Source organism: Protopterus annectens, chromosome 4.part1 (assembly GCF_019279795.1).
Source record: "Protopterus annectens isolate FY-2018-M chromosome 4.part1, PAN1.0, whole genome shotgun sequence".
NCBI classification, from domain to species: domain Eukaryota; kingdom Metazoa; phylum Chordata; order Ceratodontiformes; family Protopteridae; genus Protopterus; species Protopterus annectens.
In genome coordinates, this window is record NC_056734.1 from 573,314,158 (window position 1) to 573,341,112 (window position 26,955).

The following is a 26,955-nucleotide window of genomic DNA, read 5'->3' on the forward strand; positions in this document are numbered from 1 at the left end:
TGAGATGTGCCACATAGAAGGACTTTCTGTCCACAGTGGCAATGTGGTGGTCGAAGGAGAGGTTGCTGTCAGCCTGTGTCCCCAGATTTCACCTTAAGTGTTCAGTGGGCTCCCATCAATGTGGTAATTAGTGGGAACTGAGGTTTTCACAAAGGGGATGACGATGCATTTTTTGGCATTAAGCTTAAGGCCATAGTTTTGACACCAGTGATTGGTCTCAGTGAGGCCTTTCTGTAGGATGTCTACATCACTTGGGGAGTTAATAATGACTCCCAGCTTGCAGTCGTCTGTGAACTTGGTCAGCCAGAGTCCCTCCATGTTGACCTGGATTTTTGAGAAGTAGATGCCAAACAGGAGAGGACCCAGGACAGATCCCTGTGGGACTCCACTTGTGATTGGTTGGCAGTCCGACTTGGAGTCCACTACTTTCACACTGTGGGTTCTGTCTGTGAGCCAGTTTGCAACCCACCTAGTGATATAGGGGTTGATGCCTAGTTTGGTGAGTTTATCAATAATTCCTGAGTGGGGAATGGTATCAAAGGCCTTGTCCAGGCCCGAGGTAGGCTGTATGGATTGCCTTGCCCTCATCCACAGCTCTGGTGACTGACTCAAAGAAGTCGACCAGGTTGAGCAGGCATGATCTACTTTTCACAAAACCAAATTGTGAGGGATCTAGAGTTTGGAGATTCCCTATATCCTTGTTAATTAGGTCCATGATGATGCACTCCATAGCCTTACATATCAGACTCTTCAGGCTAATGGGGCGATAATTCCCAGGGTCTGTAGTCGCTCCCTCTTTATGGAGAGGGATGACTGTAGCAGTGCACCATTCAGTAGGGACAAAGCCTGAGGTGAGGCTGTGATTGAGCAGGGTACACAGATGTGATGCCAGTTCACTTTGTAGTTTATGTAGAACATTATGTAGAACAGGGATATTGTTGGGTCCCATGGAAGCTGTATTCTTGGCCTTGGACAATGCAACTTTAACCTGTGCTGCATTAATGCTGGGTGCCTGGCATTCCTCCAGTGTTGTGATTGGTTCTTTAGGGGGGGAGAGAGGGGTAAAGTTGGCACTGAATCTGTCGGCCAGTATGTTGGCAATATCTGTTGGCTCAGTATATGAGGTGCCATTGTGCAGTAACTCGGAGCAAACCTGGGTATTGCTGTGGAGATTCTTGATATAACTATAGAAGGCTTTGTGGTTGCTTTTAGTGTCTGCCACAATTCTGCCTTCATAGCTGGCTTTAGAGGTTTTGATGAGGGATCTCAACTTTTTTTCAGGCTGATAAGGAAGTTTTTCCAGTCTTGAGACTTCACCTCTTTCTGCAACTGTTTCTTCCTTCTGTTGTAGAGTTTATTAATGGCAGGGGACAACCAGATTGACTTCCTTTTTTTGGAGGAGAGCGTCTTGGTTCTGTTGGGTATGGCTAGTTCCATGCATTTATGTACATGTTTGTACAGTGCATTGGTGTATGATTCGGCAGTCATGCATCTATTTTCCATTCACATGGGTGCCGTGAAGTTATCCACCTCTCTTTTTAGGAGCCCAAAGTCAGCTTTGGAGAAGTTTTTCATGGTGGTTACCTTTGCAGGGGGTGTGGATGAGATGTGGATTTTCATGGTGATTAGTTTGTGGTCGGTTCTAACCAGGGAGGAATTGACTATTGGTGTAGAGCAAAGGTTGCCCATGTCAGTAATAACCAGGTCAAGGATATTGCTTCCTCTAGTGGGGGTAAGAATGAACTGGTCCAGGACATTGGAACTGATGAATTCCAGGAAGTGTTGGGCCAATGTATTGGTGCATGAGTAGTTTTCTCAGTTGATGGAGGGGTAGTTGAAGTCACCTAGTATGAGAATGTTGGGTTGGACCCTAATAGTTTCTAGGGTGCTTAGGAACATGGAGTTAGAGTCTTGGAACATGGTTGGAGACCTATACAGGCTACGACCTGAATCGCTATCCTACCCAATGTTAGTTGTAACTGAAGCATCTGAGATGCGTTATGCTGGGCTACTAATCTGGAGGTGTGCATATTCTTTATGTATATGGAGACACCACTGCCTTTAGAGCTTTGGTCCATGTTCTGGGGCCGAAAGGTGTGGAATGAGTTATATCCTTGTAGCACAGGGGTGCTTTCTGCTGCTTTAAACCAGGTCTCCGTTGCAGCACAAATATCGATGTTCACTATTTTGAGGAGTGCTTCGAGCAAGTGCAGCTTGAAATTTAGACTTCTAACATTGAGCAGCATGACCCTCAGATTGCATTTGTTTGTAGCTGTTACGGTGGTAATTTGGTCTTTGGAACATCGCCTAAAAAATGCACTTTAGGGGTGGCAAGGGCCGTAGCCAGTATCCGGAAACCCAGGGGTGACAGATGTAGGCCATCTCTGGCAAAGCATCAAGGTCTGTCAGTCTTGTCATCCCAAACAGACAGATACTGGATCCCCTGAGAATGATACCAGAAACTTAGCCAATTGTTGAAGTCAGTCATTTTCTGCTTGTATTGCGGTATCATTCTGGGCAACAGTAGGTTGCTGCTCAGGGCTAGGGTCATACCTGCCTGGGCCACATAATCTGAGAGCTCCTCTATGTCTGTTTTCATGTAGTCCAGGGAGGTGCATCTCAGGACATTCGCACCCACATGTACAGTGACAGAGTCATACTTGTACTTGTTGTGTAGTGACCTGAGTGCATGTGTTATGCGTCGGATTCTGGCACCTGATAGACAGCTGACTGTTACCTTCTCCTTATTCAACCTAGTGAGGGACATCAGTGTGCCTCACTATCAAGTCAACTATGATTAGTGTATTGGGCAAGCTGTTTTGCCTTGGGGGCTTAGGTTGAGGGGCACACTGTGTAGGTGAGCTATATGTCTTGTGGTTTGTGCTGTGTTGTGTTGGTCGAGTGCGTTTCTGCCTTGGAAGTCTCTGCTGTTTGGGTAGATTTCTATTGAGAGCCTCCATGATGATGGGTGTGTGGTTTGTGTTTTTATGTGAGATCTGTGATGGTGGGTGTTGTGTTGCATGTGGTGTGGTGCAGGTGTTGACCTTCTCCTCTTGACCAGCTATTCTGGTCTTGGCTTTAGAATACATGGTTTCCAATTTGGATATATAAGTGCATCTCTTACAAGTCTGAGTGTTGGGAGATAAGAGGAGAGGGTTGTATGTGTACATGAGGCAGTTGCTACACTGCCTCAGAATGCCCACATTTACCAGGTTAATAGGAGAATGCACAGAGAACTGACGTTTACCCCAGGAGGGATGGTCATTATTACAAAGTACTGGAGCAGTCACCTAGTATGAGAATGTTGGGTTGGAGCCGTTTCCTTATATATTCCTTTTACAGGAAAAATGTCACTCAAGGTGCACGAGTCTGTACAGAGCACTGCCAAAGACTTGAGAGGAAACTAATGCATAGAACTTGAAAATTTAAAAATTAAGTATTTAGGCAGATATTCTAAAGTTAATAAGAAATCAACCAGTACTTAGTGAAAAAATAAAAGAATTAGCTTGTCAAGAATGATGAAAAGAGGGGAGTCGCATGAATGGCTACTGCCTGGCTACTGCTAATACTAGTCTCAGCACAGCTTCACACTGTTGGGATAGAATACTCCTTTGCTTCTTCTCTTACTAGAAGCAAAATGTTAGCACCAATCCCAAGAAGAGAAGCAGGCCACGACCTGTTTGGTGATCCACAGTTTTGTCCCAGATGATGCAAGGTTCTGCAGGCTTGTAGCCTTTTTCTGGTAGATGCTTCGAATAGCAACCAGACCAATCATGTACGTTAAGCACAGACACTCACTCTCCAACCAGAAAGAGTCAGGAATCAAGGCACTCTGCTCCTACTCTCACCAGGATCAGAATATAAACACAGATTCCAAACTGTCACCTATAAAGCAGTTATTAAGCTTTCTGGTGATCAGCAGTCTCCAGGAAATAATGTAACTGCACTCCTTCTCTCACCAGTAGAAAACAGAAGTACTAATCCCAAGATGACTACTGAGAGGCAGAATGTGGGCTAACTGCACTCCTTCTCTCACCAGTAGAAAACAGAAGTGCTAATCCCAAGATGACTACTGAGAGGCAGAATGTGGGCTCTCCAATAACTGGTGGTCCTGCAATAGATGCTTAAAGGTAAAATGGAAAAAATGGTTTATCCTAAACACTGCAGTGTGCACTAGAGGAGTTAGATATGAAAGTAGGTAACTTAAGATTTACCTGTCTAAAAAGTTAAGTTTTAGTGGAGAGTCACTATTTTTAACACAGGAAGATAGATTGAAAGGGGGTAGTCACTTTTATATTCTGGTACTATGGAATACAGTAGGATGGCCAATAAATTTAAATAGCTGAAGGGGAGTGATTTCACAAAATTATAATTGTATGCTTACTCACCAGCCAGTAAAAGCGGAGAGGAAATGAGATACATGGTCAAATTATCATAAGGGGCAGGCAACTAGAAAGACAGCGGTGTTTAAGAACACAACAGTACCTGGGTGGAGGGGTGGGAAAACTTTCTGTCTGACTCACAAGAGACAGAGCTTTGGTCTCTTTTTAAGTTTTAATATGCAGTTAAAAGCAGAATACAAATCCTCCTCCTTCATATAAAGAAATGGAAGTTGTGGTGGTGGTGATATCACTTTTATGGCTTGGAATGTTTCTTAAGATTTTATTTTTGTTACTTCTATGATGCCAAGTGTCACCATATAGTTTGTGGTACAGAATAATCTCACTCTAACTGCCTGTTGGTGGTTAAGGTGGCATTTGGAGTTTGTCTCATTTAGCCTTTTGGGAGTCTATGAATCCTCCTCATTATTGACAAGGTCTGGCCAATGACTTATACTTTGATTTCACTTTTCTATTTGGCTAAGTTGAAAATACTTTCTAGTATAGTCAGGTCTTTGCTTTCCACAACAGTCCCTAAGTAGTCTTTTTCCCATTGTTCAACCAGAGGGCAGGATTCTGATCCAACACCAGCTGTCAAGCAGTTTTTTGTTTTATTGGGAGTTCTGGTTCACACCCTCACTTAAGGAACCTCTTGCTTTACAGGACTTGAACTTCCTTTCTGACAAGCATCTATCCACTGATGGGCCTGCTGGTTCAGTATTTCTGGTGTTCTTCCTTGAGTTAAGCTCCATTCCTAGTGGCAGTTCTCCTGTTTACAGGTCCCTGTCTTGGATTAGTTTGCCCACCTTGATTCTTTTTCTTCTCAAAATATGTTTTTTTTTGTCTCTGAGCTTGCCCATTCAGATCCGTAGTATTTCTAGTTGTGGAAATGATTGTAAAGTCAAGGCCCTGAGGTATGCTGCTTCTCAGATGTCTGTGCACTTAATGTCCCAGTTTCGTTTTATGTATTGACATTTTATCTCCTTGACATCCAAGATGGAAAGAGATTCATTCACCAATTAGCCACTCCTTAATGGTGTGTCAGCTGGATTGTGTGTGCCACTGGGCCTCTCCTGTTTTAAATGTCTTCTCTTCAGGAATAGCTGTCTCCAGTGCTTGCTTTAGTCTGTGTTATGGCAGACTTGGGCTGTAGGAGTTTTGGTACATCGTGTTTCCCTTCTGCAAACTTCTCTGTCTTAGCCACAACTCCTGGAATCAGGCCTTTTGTGATTAGAATTTTCTGTGGGAATCATTTTTTCTGGACTCTCCTGTAAGGTCCTTTGGCTCTTTTAATCCTGATGGCAAGTGCCTTATTGCTTAGGATTCAGACCAACTAAAGGACCCATCAAGGAAACTCTTTGATGTTTGGTTAAGTCAGACACTTTCGTTATTATCAGTTGATCTACAAAAGGACCTTCTTTGATATGTCAAGAATTAGGCTCCCACTGGCTGAAAGTGAGCAGCTCCTCTAACTAGTCTCTGCAAATCAGGCAGTTGTATACTAGTATTACCACTTGCTAGCAGTGGGGATGCTAAATATTCATTGTTATTTCCAAGAACGTACTCACTTGTGGTTCAGGCAAACTGGTGGGCATGGGGAAGTGTGTGCTTATATAGTCAGAGTGGCATCATAGCACTGGCTATCTTATGCGCAGGCGCTTCTAAGAAAAAAATGATGCCAAATTCTGATTGCTGTAAAGAACTCTGTGACAGTACACAAGATCGTCTTTACTGGGTCTCTATCAGCTAATATGTTAAGAACACAGGTATTCTGTACCCCTCCTCATTTCCTTTGTGGAATCAGAAATTGTCTCTTCACTGCTTCTGTCAAACTTGAAGGACTTTTTTTGTTTTGTATTGCAGGATAAAAAGGTCCAGCAGTTTCTGGATTGCATCTGTTCTCTTCAGAGAGACTGTTTACTCTCTCAAAACAATTTAAGCATAAAGGAAAGATCACTTCTGTATAATAACATAGACAGCATAATCATGGGGCATTCCAAAACAAATGTATTCAGGAAAAATTGGTAGAGTCAGGCCTTCTCACAGTGAACATTACTCCAAATACTGCAATGTGTGCAAGACCAGAATCTAATATACTGGCATGGGGAATTTCACATTTGTCTATACTTTTTCTTTCAATCTTGAGTGAATACTCTGTTAAAATTGTAAGGTTTAGTCCTGAAAAAAAATTTGCATTTTCAGCTGTAATGATTGCTTTTCTGTGTACTGACAGATATGGATTATGTAGTTAATTGTTCAGTGTTTATTGATGTTATGCTTGGATCCTTTATAGTGACAGCTGTTATAAGGAGAAGTGAAACAAAGAGCAAAATCTGTAAAAGTTTTTAGTCGTAGCACTTAATGACTTTTTTTTTTTTTTTTGCTGTACCCATTTTGTACCTCTGAAATGTAATTTATGTGCAGTTGTAGTTAGTTATGTGTGGCATAAACTGGAAATCATATTTTGAATGTTAAATGAAACATAGTTCAAGAAGTGAGTATATGGTTCCAAACGTATTGAATGGTAACAATTTTACCTACATCAGGGCCTCTCCTTGCTTTATTTAGGTTTGCATTAAGAGTTATTCCAGTTAAAATGGGAGTATACAACAAAAGAGAGTATGCCAAATATGGTTAACTGGGTAGAGGAGCAACAAAGAATAGGAAGGTGTGAGCGTGGAACAGTAGCTAGTTTGTATAGCTTAATATGGGAGAAAATAAGGCTAGAATGATAGCTGAGTGGGGCAGATTATTATAGCAATAACCCACGCCTGGGTGTGGGTAATGCTGGATTTACCCACGGTTGGCGTGGTTTGGTCCCGAGGGTGAAGCCCGAGGGACCAAACAAAGACAACCGTGGGAAAATCCAGCATTACCCACACCCAGAAGTGGGTTATTGCTATTATACAATGACATTATTTAAGAAAAGAAATAATTACTTTTCTTAAATAATGGCATTGTATAATGCCTCTTTGCTGCCCTTCCGCAGCTGTCTGGTGTTCTGCGGCAGTTCTGATGTACTGCATGCCTACGCAGTACATCAGAGCTGTGGGCAAAAGCAACGGAGAACGCAAGATCTCCGTTGCTTTTTACTGTCTCGCTATGTTAAATGGGTTTAACATAGTGAGACAGCTTTAAAATAAGCAACGGAGATCTCCGTTACTTATTTTAAAGCTGTCTCGCTATGTTAAACTCATTTAACATAGCGAGACAGGTTTAAAAAAAAAGCAACGGAGATCGCAAGATCTCCATTGCTTTACATTGTCGCTATGTTAAAGGAGTTTAACATAGCGAAACAGCTTTAAAAAAAGCAACGGAGATCTGCGTTGCTTTTTTTAAACCTGTGTCGCTATGTTAAACTCTTTTAACATAGCGAGATTGTTATACTAACGGAAAAGTCCGGGCGACGGACCTTTTTCCGTTAGTATATTGAGGGATTTACAACGGGCACGCTGGTTGGGCTGGCCAATCAGCGTGCACGTTTTAGAGGAGGCATTGTATAATACAGGAAGAGTTGTAGGCAGAGGACTAGCAAATGGTCTGCCTGTTGCAGGTAAGGCAATATGATTGAGGGAATTTCATATTTTTGCCTGGAAGATTTACATAGCTATTTTATATAACAGCAAGGGTCTCTAAACTGTTCTTGGCAGCTGACGGGAGTTGCTTGAGATGCGATAGATGAGGAGGACAGGGAGACTGGATGCACGTTTTGGTCTTGTGAGGTTCTAGAACACTTTAGGGAGAAAAAGAGGAAATGATTAAAGAAAAATAGGTGGTTCAGACAGTTCAACTATGACAAGCTTCTTTCCTGGAAGTAATGTGAGGGCAGGATGGTAAAGAAGCATTACAGAATTGATGTGGATAATTCTGGTAATGGCAAAGAAAGCTACACCTGCGAAATGGAAAAATAGAGAGCCACCATTTTGAAATGTCTAGTGAAGCAACTCAGAGAACAGGAATGTGAAATAATGGTTGGGTGAAGAAGAGAGGGAAATCAATCCATTGTTTGAGTCCTTGAATTCATTTTGTTGGGGGAATAGAAAGTGACAGGAAGTTCAAGTGAGACATTTATTCACATTGGGGCGTTTTTGTCTTATGCCTGTTTGTACAGTGATTTGTATATAGTAAATATAGTTTTATCTTTTGCTTATTTGCTTTCTTGTTTTACGATACTTTAGTTGTGGTTATAAAGGTATGGTAAGCAATAACATGCTGTCTTGGGAATTTATAACCAACATGCTTCATGTTAAATGGAACAAGATAATTAACTCAGTGTTGACTGCCTCATTTTCACATGACCATGAATGATAGATTATAAACTTCTGCTTTGGGCTGACTGATTTGTATGTAGCTAGATTAATTACATGATGGGCGTTTTTAATTAGAATTCAGCAGCTGCTTCAGCGTAGCATGCAATGATAATATGAAAGAGAGCTGTACAAAATTTGTAATTTTTAGGTGGTTTGTAAACGATTTAGAAATAAATTAAAACAAGGAAAATGTTTCTAGTCTCAGAAAGAATAGCTTAGCTTAATGGAACATTTTATTGTGGCAAAAAATGTGTATAAATGCATGATATTTTTTATGAACATTAAAAAGGAAGGTGTGCCAGAACTACAAAAAAAAAGTTTTGAATAGTAGCCAATAAATCAAGAGTTAGAAAAAGTGAATCCTCATTTATTGTCAACATTTAATCAGAAATACTTGCCATTCTATAAATATTGAAGTTTTATGCTTTTTTTTGGATCCTTGGTGCTTCCCGACCATCAGCTCCCTTGTGATCCTGCATGGTTCTTTCATTCTTTACAGGGCCAGAGCCATTCCCAGTCCATCCATTCATTGTGAAATGCAAACTGATCCATGGGACAGCCCTCAAGGCTTTTCTACTTAAGTAATTGTGTTGTTGGCACATGTGTCACCGAAGAGGCCTCCTTCACCCTACCACAATATGTGTTTGCTCACACTCGCACACACATCTCACCAAGGGCAACTTTTCACTGGCTTGAGAGTCATGCCAACAACACCCTGTCAATGGCCTTTTATGAATGCAGTCCTCTACTTATGAAGGAGCAGAGCAGACTGCCTGACTGGTAAACCCCCACTCCCCAGGATGGGAAAGCTGCTTACTTTCACCCTCCCTATTAGTCTGTTCTGGCACCTGCGTCATTATTTGAACTCACATCATCTAGATCAGTCACATCTTATTCCTCTGTGCTCAACAGAGCAGGGTTCAGCATTTATTTTTTGTGATTTTTCATTCATATTCTCAGTGAATGTTGGTTTTTGGGAGATTTTATGCACCGGAGTTGAACAGACATACCATTTTGCTGCTACGCTGTTACTTTAGTTTACAACTGGTGTTTGTATCACTTGAGTTTTTATCTGTTTTGCATTTATTGTATAGCTAGCAATCTCACTAATAGAGACAGAGAATTTAGGGATATTCTGACTAGTGGCATTGTTTTTAGGTAAGAAAACAAAGGTGTGTTTGTTTTTCCTTGCCTTCATCAGTTCTTTAAAATATTATCTAATTATTTAGTGGCTGATTGCATATGAGGTAAGCAGATTTGAATCATAGATGTAAGAAAGACTTAACTTAATTTTCTTTTATTGTGCATAATTATCGCCCATATATCTGAATCTATGTTTTTTTTCTGTCTTTTCTGTAGATGTGTATTCATTTGATGAAGAGGAGGCAGTATTGGATCCCCATTTAGCAAAACATTTAGCACATTTTGGAATTGATATGCTGCAAATGCAAACGGTAATTATATCCCTGATTTTCTAATTCTTTAGAAAATAACGTCTACTAATGGTGACTGTAGTGGATTCCAAGTGTAGTAAGTCAAATAAAGGAAACAGCAGTATGAAATGTTATCATCTAAAGTTCACAAGATAAACACCTTAACCATTATACCAACCCCTCAACCTTGTAATAATACCCATTTGTTAACCAGGTAGACCCACAGGAGACATAGTCCTTTTTCTGGGATAACCCAGCAATGTCTGATTAATTGACTTGCTCATGGTCACGCAGTAAGCAAAGGAGGGTTGAGGGAATCAAACCATGTACCCCAGGAACTACAGCTCACAGACTTAACCCTCTGCATCAACTAATATATTATTTTCTTGTAAATACTGAATTGCACTACATTAAAATAAATGTTAAGAAAACAGAAGTGCATGTAGCAGTTTTTTCAAAGTGGTTGACTAATGCCAACAAAAGCAAGAAACAGCAATGTGTGAGATGTGTGAGTAATTTACATTGCCATCTTGAGATGGAATATGACCTCTGCAGTCTCAAAAGCAAAAGGTTCATCTTCTTCTTTCGGCTGCTCCCGTTAGGGGTCGCCACAGCAGATCAACTGTTTCCATTTCTTCCTGTCCTCTGCATCTTGCTCTGTCACACCAACCACCTGCATGTCCTCTCTCACCACATTCATAAACCTTATCTTAGGTCTTCCTCTTTTCCTGTTACCTGGCAGCTTCATCCTTAGCATCTTTTTCCCAATATACTCTGCATCCCTCCTCAGCACATGTCCAAACCAACATAATCTTGCCTCTCTGGCTTTGTCTCCAAACCTTCCAACCTGGGCTGACCCTCTAGTATACTTATTCCTAATCCCGTCCATCCTCATCACACCCAGTGCAAATCTTAACATCTTCAACTCTGCCACATCAAGCTCTGACTCCTGCCTTTTTGTCAATGCCACTGTCTCCAACCCATATAACATAACTGGTCTCACTACCCTCTTGTAGACCTTCCCTTTCACTCTTACTGGTACTCGTCTGTCACAAATCACTCCTGACACTCTTCTCCACCCACTCCATCCTGCCTGTACTCTCTTCTTCACCTCTCTTCCACACTCACCATTACTCTGAACTGTTGATCCCAAGTATTTAAACTCATCCACCTTCACCACCTCTACTCCTTGCATCCTCACCATTCCTCTCTCTCATTCACATACATATATTCTGTCTTAGTCCTGCTGACCTTCATTCCTCTTCTCTCTAGAGCATATCTCCACCTCTCCAGGGTCTCCTCCACCTGTTCCCTACTCTCACTACAGATCACAATGTCATCTGCAAACATCATAGTCGACGGGGACTCCTGTCTGATCTCGTCTGTCAACCTGTCTATTACCATTACAAATAAGAAAGGGCTCAGAGCTGATCCTTGATGTAATCCCACCCTCCCCCTTAAACTCATCCGTCACTCCCACCGCAGACCTCACCACTGTCACACTACCTTCGTACATATCCTGTACCACTCTTACATACTTCTCTGACACTTCCGACTTCCTCATACAATACCACAACTCCTCTCTAGGCACCCTGTCATATGCTTTCTCTAAATCCACAAAGACACAATGCAACTCCTTCTGACCTTCTGTGTACTTTTCCATCAACACTCTCGGAGCAAACATCGCATCTGTAGTGCTCTTTCCTGGCATGAAACCATACTGCTGATCACTAATCATCACCTCCCTTCTTAACCTAGCTTCCACTACTCTTTCCCATAACTTCATGCTGTGACTGATCAGTTTAATCCCTCTGTAGTTACTACAGCTCTGCACATCACCCTTATTCTTAAAAATCGGTACCAAAACACTTTTTCTCCATTCCTCAGGCATCCTCTCACTTTCCAAGATTTCATTAAACAATCTAGTTAAAAACTCCACTACCATTTCACCTAAACATCTCCATTCCTCAGGCATCCTCTCACTTTCCAAGATTTCATTAAACAATCTAGTTAAAAACTGCACTGCCATTTCACCTAAACACCTCCATGCTTCCACAGGTATGTCATCTGGACCAACAGCCTTTCCTTTCTTCATCCTCTTCATAGCTATCCTTACTTCCTCCTTGCTAATCCACTGCACTTCATGATTCACTGTCCGCACATCATCCAACCTTCTCTCCCTCTCATTCTCTTCATTCATGAACCCCTCAAAGTACTCTTTCCATCTGCTCAACACACTCTCCTCGCTTGTGAGTATGTTTTCCTCATTATCCTTTATCACCCTTACCTGCTTCACATCTTTACTAGCTCGGTCCCGCTGTCTAGCCAATTGGTACAGGTCCTTTTCTCCCTCCTTAGTGTCCAACCTTTTATACAACTCTTCATACGCCTTATCCTTAGCCTTCGCCACCTCTCTCTTTGCCATGCACCTCATCTCCTTATACTCTTGTCTACTTTCTTCATCTCTTTGACAATCCCACTTCTTCTTCGCCAGCCTCTTTCTCTGTATACTCTCCTGCACTTCTTCATTTCACCACCAGGTCTCCTTGTCCTCCTTCCTCTTTCCAGATGTCACACCAAGCACCTTTCTAGCCATCTCTCTTACTAGCTCTGCTGTAGTTACCCAGCTATTCGGTAACTCTTCACTGCCACCCAGTGCCTGTCTTAACTCTTCCCTGAACATCACCTCACAATTACCCTTTTTCAGTTTCCACGGTAGCATTGTCGCCTCACAGTAAGATGCTGTCCAGTTCGATTCTCAGCTAGAGCGTCTTCTGCGTGGAGACATGCGTGAATGGGCATACCTTCGTTGAAGGTTGTGCGTCAGGGCTGGCAACTCGGCACGTAAAAATCAACTGCCAATCATTAGCGGACTGGAATTCCGCTGTGGCGACCCCTAACCGGGAAAAGCCGAAAAGACACAACAACAACCATTTGATCCTTGGTGCTGCCCTCACACTCATCCTCCTCTTCTTGATCACCGATGTCATCCTACAAACCATCATCCTATGCTGCCTAACTACACTTTCCCCTACCACCACTTTACAGTCTCCAATCTCCTTCAGACTGGCCCTTCTACATAAGATATAATGCACCTGTGTGCGTCTTCCTCCACTCTTGTATGTCACCCTATGCTCTTCCCTCTTGTTAAAATATGTATTCATCACAGCCATGTCCATCCTTTTTTCAAAATCCACTACCATCTAACCTTCTGCATTCCTTTGCTTAACACCATACCTACCTATCACTTCCTCATCCCCTCTGTTCCTTTCACCAACATGCCCATTGAAATCTGCTCCAATCACCAGTCTCTCACTCTTTGGTACAGTCATCACCACTTCATCCAACTCACTCCAAAATTTTTCTTTCTCATCCATCGCACACCCAACTTGTGGAGCATATGCACTAACAACATCATCATTACACCATCAATTTCCAGCATCATAAACATCACTCTATCCGACACTCTTTTCACCTCCAAAACACTTAGCATACTCTTCCATCAGGACAATGCCTACGCCATTTCTCCTCCCATCCACACCATGATAAAACAATTGGAAACCACCTCTGATACACCTAGCCCTGCTCCCCTTCCATCTGGTCTCTTGCACACAAAAGCAAAAGGTCCATACATAGTTAAAATGACAAAGCAACATACAAGTACTCATTGTTATGCTTTTTAAACAAAAGAATGTGAAGTGTGTGCAGCAGCCCAAGATTTATTTTGACTGAACTAAAGACTTCACAGGGAGAAGCTATGGAAGGCTAGAACTTGTTTTCAGGTTGACCATAACCTCCACGTCCAGTGTTTTGTTCATTTGTAATGCTGTAGAAGATCTCAACTTCATTGATTCATTTTTAGCTACTTATTGATTTATAACAAAATGGTTGTATATGTAAAGCTTTATGCATATAGATTGTATTTCCCTTTCTTTGAAGATTCCTTTTTATTGTTTAACAATGGTGGTAATTCAGGTCTTTAGGTTTTATTTAATGAAGACTGACTTTCCACATGCAGGCAGTTGTCAGTGATTGCCGTTATAGTTAATAATAAAGGAAGAAGTACTAAAATATTTGTTGTAGTTTATTTTTAAAGTATGTTGACATATGTAGAGCAGCCAGCTACTAGTCTGTCACTCAAAATGTATATTTTTAAACATATAGCACCATTTTTACTGACTCAGTCATATCCTGTTTGCTGCTGCTTGGTGTCATGGAAACTGTACCAGAGACAGAGAAAATGTAAAAATAGGAAGTACTGTATAGTTTTTAGTATATATTTGTATCAGTTGGAGCCTAAGCCATCTTTCTAGTGCCCTTTGCAGTTCCCCTCAACTCAAAGATTTGGAGCAATAAAAGGGGGTCTTTAATCTGTGGCCCTTCCCATCGTGGAGCACTGAAGCACTTGATTCATGGCTGCTAATGCATTGTCAGCATTCAGATACTGCACTACCACCCAGCTGGCATCTTGCTTCCAAGGTGGCAGCCCCTTTGCTCTACCCTAGCTATACCTCTGAAATCAGCCCACATCTTTCTGAGACGCACTCCACATCTCAGTATTTTGACTGTGCCAAGAAGTATCTCACTCAGAGCATGTCGATGGTTCAATTATTTTATTTGTTTTTTTATTCCTTTAATTAATACATTCATCATAATGTGAAGTAGATGGTGTAGTCAAGTTAACCAATGCTTTTGTGATAGCTTAATATTCCTATTTAATGGTGTTTATTTAAGGTAATTAGATTAATTAGAAATATGACTGATAAAATATTGCCTACCTTTAAGTTAATCAGTCTGCTTTCTGTTGCTAGATTTGTAGCTGTTGAGTTGTACTCCAGCCAAACACTTCCATTTCCAAGGACTTGTACTCATTCCTTACAGTGTCCTTTTGCCTTTCTTTGGCTGAAGCCACCAAGTAGGCCCTTGCAGGTCATGCTGAATACCAAAAACTCATCTAAAGAGGATAGTACTTAAACATATGTCTGACATGTGATGGAATAAAATACCATTGGCTGTTTAGTATTGATTGGTTAGTATGAAAGTTGTCAGTACTGTAATTTTAAATGTCTGCTGTGCTTTTCTGTGCCTTTGTAAAGACTGAAAATGTACTGCATTTTTATTTTTGTAGTCATACCCTTCGAAGCTTGGAAAACTTACTAGAAAGACAATCTTTGACATCATCAGTGTTTTTCTCAAAACCATGACTGCTTGTAGTTAGATTTATGGCTCACAAATAAGATCTGTTTATCATAGCTTGAGGGTACAAAGTTCAGTCCTGCAACCCAGGCACCGTCTTTATGAAGAGTGCACATTGTCTTTATGTCTGTATGTGAACTCTCATTTCCTTTTGCTTCATATAAACGTTTCTAGTTAATTGGCCATACTAAAATTGTGCTGATCTAACACTAGTATTCTTTGAAACATTTGATGGTACATGAGGCAGGCATACATATCAAGAATTACCCAAGAGCTTTCTTTATTTCTCTTTACCGCTGTGTGATACACATCTCTATCTGAACTAAAGTAATTTCAACTGTGTAGTGTCTCAGTGTTACTGACCATTTGCTGTTTTTCTTAAAAAAAATCTTCAGTTATAATGATAATTTCAGATACATGGGTGTGTAGCTTTAACAATTTTGCTAGCTGCAGTGATTTGTCTGTTGTGTGGTACACATAAGTTTCAGAAAATTTTACTTGAGTATAGACTTTAAAGAAGCTACACCACATTTCCTGTGTGTGTTATGTATTAAGCCTTGTGACATGACATGTCATAATGTAGAAATATCTGCCAGAACTGAAAAATATATCTGCAAAAGTGAAGGCATACAATTCTTGCCAGTTTGTCTGTTAGGACCTATAGAAGAATAATTCTCATTGGAAATATATAACAAGTGCTGCCAGTGGGATTCCTGTTATTGTCTGAGAATGTGGCCGTATATTGGAAAGTTTGGATTCAGAAATTTAATGAATTCCTCATTGCAAGTTGTTTAACTGAGAAATTTGAAGAGATACAGTATGCAACATTCCTGCAGACTGATGGTGAGGAAGCTGTAGATAACTTTTCTTCCTCCTTGGCGAACAGAAAGACACAACAGCAGGATTTAGAGATCAAATATATAATTATTGGCAACTCAGAAAGATTGTGCTATTTATTAGATCTTTGTTCTTTACAGGAACTCAAGGACATACAGAAACTATAGCTGTATATGTTACTTAGCTAAAGAACAGAGCTAAAGACTGTGAATTGAATGAGGTGTATGATTCTCTTATATTAGAATAATGTGTGGTATAAGACATGGAACAAGAGGCAGACTGTAGGTGAAACAGACCTGAACTTATAAAAAGATCAGGATTTGTGCGTTAACTGATGAGGAGGTGTGTGAATTAAATTGTGAGCCAAACAATAAGGACTGAAAGAGAAATAAAGCAGGATGTGTTGTAAAAACAATGGATACTATAGAGAAACCAATGAGCCAATGTGTTGTAGCAACGCTTTCAGGATGGAAAATTTTGTATCTTTTTAACTGAAAGTTGCAGTAGACATAATTATAAGCTTAAAAGAGCTGCCAAGCACATAATCAATTATGTTGAATCAAAGCTAGACAAGAATACTTGTGTGCATTGTGTAAATGCAAAAGAATGTGCATGTTGTTGGACAAAAGTATGACAATGAACTGTTTATAGTTACTTCCAAAATGAAAACAATTAACACAGTGAAATCATAAACAAATGAAACAAGAAGTAAGTCTGATTTTTGCAAAGAAATAAGGAGGAATGCAACTGACAGGATATAGCTTTTAAACTTGATGCAAATGCAAATTGTTTAACGTAATTTCAGATAATACTTTTGAAGCTGTGGAGGCAGGAAGATATTAGAGAGAGCTGTGCGTACATTGTTAACCTGTTCTGCCCCTGGTTCAAAAACTTCAAACTTTCTCAAATAATAGCAATTAAATAAGTAAATTCTCCTAATATTTTGGATTGGATTGCTTGAGAGAAACCAGAATGGTAAAATTAATTCACAGCATGCAGACAAAGAAGACTGCATGTGTTCACAATCAATGATAGAGCCACAAAACATTTAACACACTCAAAAGAACCATGGCAGTGATATCCTGATTGGCTATCTCCATTTATTGACAGGCTTAGGGCATTGCCAAGAGAATATCAGAGCCAAATAAAAACAAATGTAGTACCAATAATATAGGCTATTAAAACGGTATCTGTTGTACTTGAAATTAAAGCTGAACAGGGACTGAAATGCATAGTGACTGTCAGTGTCATTAAGAAGCAAGTAGAGCCAATAGAATGGATGAATGGTATGTTTACTGTTATATAGAAAAATAAGGTCTGATGCTGTCATTTTCATTCGTTCCTGAACGAATGAGTCTTAGATCTGATGCTCGGATCAGACTCGGCTGCTTTTCACTAGATTCTAGGATGCAACTCTCAAGTTCCACCCTTTACCCATAATGCCATTGACCACTGTACCACCTCAGATCTCAATTGCCACTCTTAACTATTTGGTTGGGATCACATTCTCTTGAGCTCAGGCAGTGTTTTTTTCAGGAATAGTGAGAAAAACTTTAACGTTTAACCAATTTTCCTTACTTATTACATTATATAGCTTCCTCTCTTTACCCGCTAAGCTAGTAATATTTTTTCAAACCTTTCTTATCATACTTTGGTATTCTATTTTACCATTGCTGGCATCTCTCTACTTCTCTTTACCTTTTCCCATAAGGTAATCTTATTACCATTGTTGATATAATTTTCTCTTTCTTCTTTAAAAAAGAAAAAAGAAAAACCTTTAAATCTGTCATTCTTTTGACTTTTTTTTTTCGTTCGCAAGTTTACAGCAATGGCTGAAAAGGCTACTGGATTTAAAAAGTTCACTTCATCTGGGCACAACATGTCCAACTCTGATGTCCAGAAAGAGTGCGTTTATTGTTTACCCCTTCTCATCCAGATGCTCCTTGTACAATTCATGCTGGCTTTAATACCAGGGCTATCAGCAACTGACCCAACAAGTTGGTGCTTAAAGGGCTTATCCCTACTTCTGCTTCTTCTTCTGCTGTTTCTACTTCAGGGGCTCAAACTGCCTCACAGAAATCTAAGTCTACAGAGCATAGAAAGCACTCTCCTGTCAGTTCTCCCAAATCTGCTTTGACATTGGAACTTCCAGTTTAAATCTTCAAGCCCTCTGATTTGAAATCTACAGATCCTAGGCCTTCATCATCAAAGTCTTCTCAGCTCTGAAGCCTTCGGTTTTCTCCAGAGCCATTGTCTCCAAGACTGAGGTCTCTTTTCCTACAAGAGACTGCAAGAAAGGCTTCTCAAACACCGTCCACTTCCTCTTCGATCAGGTCTTCCTGAAGTCTTTCTGAAGCAGAGGCAGACAGGATGATGAGAACATTTCTCAAAACACAGATCTAAACGGGGGGGGGGGGTTGCCATCTCTGTCTCCCATCATATCTGTGAACCTTAAACCTTCCTCACATCCATCATCTTTCCTTTTCTGATTTGACCTTCTGTTACGGAGCCCTTGGGTCCGAGATATGCAAGGATCAAACAGCTGGTTCCGAAGATGCCTTTATCTTCAACTCCGACTACTTCCCTGATCTGTTCAGCTCTGACTCCCCTTGAGTAGGATGTGTCTTGGAGCTGAAGTGATAGCATCACATCTGAGGGATGACTTTGACTCCGAGGCTTTTGGAGCAGTCACGTCCTGTTGGAGGCTCAGCACTGGACAGCTCGACTCTGACTCCTCCCCCTGAGCAGATGAATGGGGCAGACCCCGTTTTTGTGATCCAAGATCTTTGAGTCTGGCTAGGCTGACTTCTGCTTCTCCTGGTCCCATGGCCTTCAAGGTGGTGGAGAGTGTTTTCTCTCACTCAAGAGCTGTTTCAACTCTTACCTCTTCGGATCTGTACTCTGTTCCAACTTTGGATCCTGCTTCTGAGTCTCTTCATCTTACTCCACAGGGACAGCCAAGCTGTAGTAGCTTCCAGGCAATTCCAGATAGAGAATGCCATGCTTCTTCCGATACCTCTTCAGAACACCTCATTGAAGAGGTCCCCCAGAAGAGGTTGTGCAAAAGAGGCACTTAGATCCCCCTCAGGAATCTTTGACCAAAGACACCAATTTTAATGAAGAGGAAGGGTCCCCAAGATTTCCACCAGAAAACGTCTCCTTTGAGACATTCTAAAAATCCTGTGCCAAAAAGGTGGCTCTGAAATCCCTTTCCAGGTGGAATTGATGTTCCTAGACGTCTTTGGGTCTGGCCTATCTACATCTTGGGTTACTCCCCTGGCAGATATGGTTATAGATCTTTCTCCCACCGGGCATGGAAGGAACTAGATACTGTAGAAACAATTCTATGGGATCTGGATAACATTCTTGGAGCACTTAAAGATAGATTTGGAGTAAGGGAATCCCCGTGGATGCCATGGCTGTTGCTCCAGCCACCAAAAGGAGCTGGCTGAACAGAACTCCTCTGTCCATCCCCTAGTAGAGAATCTAGAGTGTTGGACAGGTATGGGAAGTACGTTTACTCCTCAAAGACCTTGGCTTTATGGTCACTAAACTATCAGGCACACTTCACTAGGTTACAGAAGGACTTAATCAAGGAACCCTCTAACTCTACCCCTGGGCCCATGTTGACGAAGGAAGAGGTTTTTTTCCTCTTGACTGGCTACCCTATAACCAATCACAAATGCATCCATGAGGCTAACCTCTCATAAAGCTGATGGTTTCTCATGGGCTGCAGGTGAAAGCATAGCCATTAGGAGACATGCCTGGATGCAATTGTGTGATTTTGTGGAGTCTTTCAAAGTGTCATTCATCAATGCTCCCTTTGGTGGATCCTCTCTGTTTGGCCCAACTGTTAAAGAAACACTTTTCCTGCAGTGAGCAGGATGGAAAGACCTTCCTCGGGATTCAGGAAGCCGTATTTTCCATGCAGGAACAGTATAGGAGCTCCTGCATGGAAAATGGCCGCCGAGCAATTCAGGATAGTGCCGTTTTCACGTGCACGAGCGGTCCTTCACTGTTCTATCACAGAAAACCAGCAAATATGCAAATTACCTCATTTGCTGGTGAAAACCATGCAAATGAGGTGATTTAGCGATTCACCAAGCTGCCAGGTCTCCGTGCTAGAACAGTGTCAGTACGGAAATGTATTCAGAAAATAACTGAGTACATTTCTGCAAATGACAAAACGGAGGCATGACAGCTCATGAAAAAGCATGTATTATGTACATTAGACATGCCATTGGCCAAATATAAGGCCATTGGCATTAAAAACAATGAATTATTATGAAAATTTAACTTTTTTTTGGCTGATCTCGGCCGTTTAAGCATAGGGCAGCAGCTTGCAAATGGGATCATGCTGAAAATAAAAAAAAAATGTGAAAACGCAGTTTTAAGTTAATTCTGCATTTTGCCATTATAGTCAATGGCATGCAGAATGTAAACAATACCAGGGAGCACTGGTTGTCAAGGGAAAAGGGTCCGTTTTAGTGCAGTAATTAATGACCTACACACTGGGGTATGCAAATGAGGGGAGTTATACTAAATCACATATTTCTTCAAAGTGTCAGCTTGTACCTAACCGTGTAGGTGCAGCAATACAACAGTGCAGGTGTAAGAGCTGAATGATTTCATAAGGAGGTGTGTCATGCTTGCTGTAAGCTCATTGGAGCCCTGTGGCCCATGTTTGCCCTTAGATGTCAGATGTGCCTGAGCAGTATGTACATAGCCTAAACGGGTTTGCGCGCTGTGCACCGGGTTTTAAATAAACAAAAAAAAAAAAAAAATGGAAATGGCAGCACTGTTTACATTTCAGCACTGGGTATGCGTGGTGTGCCTCAGGGCTTAAATAGGGAGGAACTGGGAAGGGGAAACAGCAGTAGGAAGGCAATCAAGGAGAACTAGCATAGCTGGCCGATGGAATGTATCAGAATCAGCCAATTACACATGCATCAGCCCAGCACACTACTATAAACTATGCAAACACCCTACAGACTGTTTTTGTCCCACAAACTCTACACCACCGGTGTACACAGTTGGGAGATTTTTAACTGGCAAAACTAACTAAAAATGTTAGAGGTTGCTGCTGCTTTACTCCATCAATATGTGCTAGAGACTGAGGGTGGTGAGGAGGAGAATGCTGACAACCTACCCACAGTGAGGAGGAGGAGAAGAGTGTACAGAATCAGGGTAACCTACCAGGGCCTACATGAGCTGGAGATAGTGGAGCGTTATAGGGTGGACATGGACATTCTAAAGCAAATCATTGAGCTGTGCCGTCCATGCCTCACACGCACAACTAACAGAGGGGAACCCATCCCATTGGATAGCAAGGTATGTGTAGGCTTAAGAATACAAGCCACAGGTACCTTCCAAAGACCAACTGGGGATATCACGGGGGTCTCACAGGCATCCGCATCCAGCTACTCCACCAGTTCCTGGATGCCATGACACCACATGCCAGTGAGCACATATATTTCCTCACCACCCATGAGCCATTGACCAGAAGTATGCGCATTCTCCACTGTATAGCAGAATGCCCTGAGGTAGTTGGTGCTATAGACTGCACGCACATCCATATCAAAACACCACCCGGCGAGCAGGGTAGCGTCTACATAAACTGCAAGGGCTTTCCCTCTATCAACTGCCAGGTCGTGTGTGATGCCCAGGGCATTGTCATGAATGTGTGTGCTGGCAGCCCTGGAAGCTATTACAACTCCCACATCTGGCATTGCTCACAGCTGTATCAGGTGTTTGCCAGGGGGGACATCCCATAAGGCCATCTAATGGGGGATGCTGGCTATGCACTGGAGCTGTGGCTGATGACACCCATCAGAAACTGTGAACAAGAACACCATAATGACGCACATGCACAAACCAGGATCATTGTAGAGCATGTGTTTGGGATGTTCAAGTCACGGTTCCGCTGCCTTGCCATATCCAGTGGAGCCTTGCAGTACTCTCCAGCTACATGTACACAAACATTCATAGTATGTGCCATGCTACACATTATGATCCTGCGGAAACAGCTGCAGCAGAAACAGCACGGGGCAGGGCCACACAGCCCCCCACCATTGCCAAGTCCAGCAGAGGTACAGAGGGACTCGGAGGAGGAACATCCTGAGCCTGCCCCTGTAGGCAGAAGGAGGCGTTCCCAGTATGCCCATGCCTTGGCAAAGAGGCAACACATAGCACACACACTGACACTGTAGGGACCCAGGGACTGATACCTCTCTCTGACTTGCACATACAATAAAAGGGATGCCAAACATGACACTACCTGTGCTTTACAATGTATAGGGAGTATGCATGTGACATAATCAGCCCTCCAGCACCATCCTCAATACTGGGCCAGCAACAAGGTAAGTCACCCTTCCTATCAATTACTGAATGGAGTAGTATGTTCTCATAGTTGTATGTATGACATGGATGCAAGCATGCAAGGGAATTGGGTGACTGAATGAGATAACAGCAGACAGCTGACAGCTATATGGGACAGCAGGAAATTCATAACAAATACTGGTGTCAACATACTAGGCAGTACTACAAAAGGTGACAACTTCCACCGCAGTACAAGTGATGGCCCAAGTAACTGTGGATGTCAGTAGGTCACACACATGGATGTCAATGAGGGTCACATACCCACTGCCAGCCTCATCCAGCAGGACAGGTGGAGATGACCATAAAGAAATGCCGGGCTAAGGCCCCCAAATGATGGCAATGGTGAACAGCCCCCACCAGACCTACACAGACATACTACAACAGGTCTTGCAGTTGCATTGAAGGGTAAGAAGTCTGAAACTGAAACTTATGCCATTAAGATCTAACATGTATACTCTACTGATATGCCTCCTTTCTGCATGATAGGTCACAATACAATATGAAATGGAAGCCAACAGAGTAGCCGAAATACCAGTACAGTCATTGCAAATGTTTAAAGTATTCAGGTGTGCACCCCCCCCCCCACCCACCCACACACACACACAATCCCATGTAGAAATGCAGTAACATGTAAGTTTGAGGAGTAATATCACTGGAGCACAGATTGCCAGAGCTGTCCCAATCTGCATTGTTGCATGTGTACAGTATGCAAGGGTCAGTGTGACAAGTTTGTTATGTGTTTAATATTGCCTGGAAGTGGTCAGCATGTGGGCCTGGATGGCTGTGTCTCAGTGGCCTAGGTACAGTACAGTGGTCGACAGGGCCATGTTCCAACAACTGCTGTGCCAACCACACTACTTCTCAGCTACACTCATGTTAGCAGTTGTACATACTCACTGTCCAGATGTCAGTATCTGTCACCATCGGAAAGCTGGACACAAACAGGTGGAAGTAACCTACGCAGAGTGCATATAAAATAACTGTCAATTGTGCACAAGTTTGGAATTATGCATAGAGATTAGCATCACATTAGTTGTCCCTCTAGTATGGAATACTGGTAGTCTGGCCAATCACTGGCAGACCACAAAAGCACAGTTATAAAGTGATGACAGGCTGCCCATGTCCACACACAAGCCAGCATAAGGGGAATGTCCCAGGTATATTTGTGAGTCAGGTGCAAGTAGCTTCCATATCACACATGCACCCAGATCACCCCACCATCAGCCACAGATTTATCACAGGTCATATCCTTGCTGTTGATGTAGGGAATGAGTACAGCATGAACCCATCTCTGTATGGGAATACGTACATGATGCTGCATGCCAAATAGGTGTCCAATGCAGGTGTGTCCATAGCTGTAAGCAGCAACCCAACCACACCCAGACTCGTGGATCAGTATGAACAGGAAGGATTGACAGGAACACCTTAACCACTCATCACTGTCACCCCAGGGTAATCCACTTGCTTGCAGCCTGGGAAAGTATGACTGACAGAATGCACTGGCCTGCTACAGATGGCCTGCAGCACTCTCAAATGACCTACAGTCCTCTGGCAAAGGCCCATGCCTCACCTGTAGTGCCAGTGTAAGGAATGTTAGGGGGTCCCAACTAACAACCTAGCACAGTAAACAGAAAACAAATGCAAGGCCATGTTGACAAATGCCAGTAGTGTGCCTCCCCATGTTCTACTGCAAGGACTGTGGACCAGGCCGTAAATACTACTGGGATGAAGGCTCAACTATAGGGATACCTCTGAGATATTGCTTTCATAATGTTAGGAAGAGGAGAGAATAACCGAGGGGGGGGTATAGAAGCATGGATGCCATGGAGTGTGTGAAGTCTGAAACTCTGTAATGTCCACGCATACTACCTCCTGACTGCAAACCCATGAATGAATAGCCACAAATCTTCTTGTAAACCACAATGTGAAGGTAAACTGACCAGATATATGAGTCCTGCCTCTGGATAATCCGGGTGTATCTGTACAGCTGAGATGTATGGCCACAGCAGGATATGGCCATTCCGTTAAGTTGAGAAAAACACAAGAAGGGGATCCCCAGCCAGCATACTAACAAGGAGCTGGACCATTTACACAGAAGCAGCAGTCTATTGTCTGTAGCTACCCCTCCACAATGGCAGGTGTGTGCCAGAATGTGTAGTCTATATGCCTCAGAATATTAGTCACAGCTTCATTCATCTTGTATTTTCCTGGTAAATAACTGTGAGCAAAGAATGATAACTGTCAGTAGTTGATGACATGATACATCACAGTGTAAAACAGTACATATGTCAGAAAGTCTATGCTACAACCAATCATGTTACACAAGCAGCACAGACAGCAATAGTTACAGTATCCCCCATATGTTATGCCTCTTGTATCTCCATATTGGCAACCTATCTACAGATATCCTGCAGAAGCAGGTTGCTAGGTGTAGCTGTAGCACACAAAACCCTGAACTGGAGTCCAACCCTCCCTGGAATGGATGCACACACTCAGTATAGAAGATCGTACTGGGCATGCTCCTACACTTGGAGAAATGAAGCCCATGTCTGACAGCACAGTAGACTACAGATATCCATTATTCACAGATGTCTGTGCTCACCCACCAAATTGTACACCATTGATACTACACACACACACACACACACACACACACGATAGGAATACTCACACATATCTAAGGCCAACATAATATAATATGTCAAACATAACACAGAGATGTGGGGAAGAGAGAGACAGACAGCTACAGTGATAATCCCATTATGAGGTCTTTCCCACACAGTACACATCCCATTGGCCTATATCACATGATGTGCTGATGTCATTCACTGTAGACATTTCTTTGTTTAGCCCTCAGCCCTATAGTCTCAGTGGTGCTTGTGATAACTGTGTAACACTACAGTACAAATAAGTATCCATGTAGCAGTTGTAATCTCAGTCCTGTCAAATGTAAAGTTTTGTGTGTGTGTTTGTGTGTGTGTGTGTATGTTTCTAGATGAATATGGTTGAGGCCATTCACACGCATTACACTTCCCATTGCCCTACTTTAGCACTCCTGCTTATGTCAAGTCATCATGAAATAACCCTTTGGGCAGCTTGCAGCCCTATAAGCTCTGTGGTGCATGTGATAACTGCGTAATTCTATAGTGTAGCAAAGTAGTTAGGTAGGAGTTCTAATCCCAGCCCTGGCAACTGTGAAAATGTGTGCGTTTGTGTGAGAGAGAGTATGTGTCTTTGTAGAGACCTGATTTTGTGGCTATTCACACTCACTACACTTCCTTTACCCCTCCTTTAGCGCTGCTGCTGATGTCACTCACCTTCAAAGATACCTTTGGGCAGCTCTCCGACATATAAGTCCCGTGGTGCTTGTGATAACTGCATAATACTATCGTGTAGCAAACTAGTTAGGTAAGAGTTCTAATCCTGGTCCTGGCAACTGTGAAAATGTGTGTATTTGTGTGAGAGAGAGTGTGTGTCTTTGTAGAGACCTGATTTTGTGGCCATTCACACTCACTAGACTTCCCTTACTCCTCCTTTAGCACTGCTGCTGTCACTCACCTTAAAGGTATGTTTCGGCACTGTTTTACCTATAAGCTCTGTGGCGCATGTGATAAATGCATAACAATGTAGTAGCAATAACTACATAGGTAGGGGTTTGAATCTCATTCCTGGCAAGTGTTTGTGTGTGTACATATATCTACATATATGTGTCTGTACATTAAAGATTTTGCCCCTATTTGCACCCAGTACACTTCTCAGTGCCTGACTTAACAGTCTTGCAGATATCATTTACCTTAGAAGTAGCTGTTTGCAACCCTAAACCATGTAAGGTCAGTGGTGCGTGTGGTAAATGCGTAACATAAAGGTCTGAAAACATAAAGAGAGGTTTTAACCTCACTCCTGGCAAATGTAAATGTGTGTGTAGGGTAAAATATTTTGTGAAATCTCTCACCCACTACATCACCCAGTGCCAGTATTTACAAGGGCTGATGATGTTCCTTACCTTAGAAGTGCTTTGGGACAGCATCCATCCTATAAGCTCCGTGGTGCATGCGATAAATGCGTAATACTATAGTAGCAATACATAGGTAGGGGTTCGAAACTCAGTACTGGCAAGTGTATGTGTGTGCATGTGTGTGCGTGTGTCTGTCTGTCATCAGTATTCTGTGTGGGTGTTTCTGTCATCAGTATTCTGTGTGGGTGTTGGTAGAATTGTGTAATAACAGGATCCATTGGGGGGCGGGTTTTGCTAAATTACTATGTTGAGGACCTAGTATATGTCCCAATGTCCACATTACAAGGCCAACAGTTGTCAAACACAGTAGAGGTTGGTGTAGACAATCCATAGCCCTAAATGTGTAGTGCCATCTGCAATGGCTATGTGACAGTATGGATTAGTTAACAATATAGGAAACCATTCTA

General features: G+C 42.2%; 1 protein-coding gene across 3 annotated transcripts in view; it reads left to right on the forward strand.

Annotated features, from left to right (window-relative positions):
- Nucleotides 1-26,955, forward strand: part of USP13 (ubiquitin specific peptidase 13) — a 1,684,661-nt gene that overhangs the window by 1,156,557 nt on the left and 501,149 nt on the right. For all 3 annotated transcript variants that reach the window (XM_044070383.1, XM_044070384.1, XM_044070385.1), the window contains exon 7: nucleotides 10,049-10,143. In XM_044070383.1, the coding sequence (XP_043926318.1) occupies nucleotides 10,049-10,143 (95 nt within the window). The remainder of the gene's footprint in view (nucleotides 1-10,048; nucleotides 10,144-26,955) is intronic.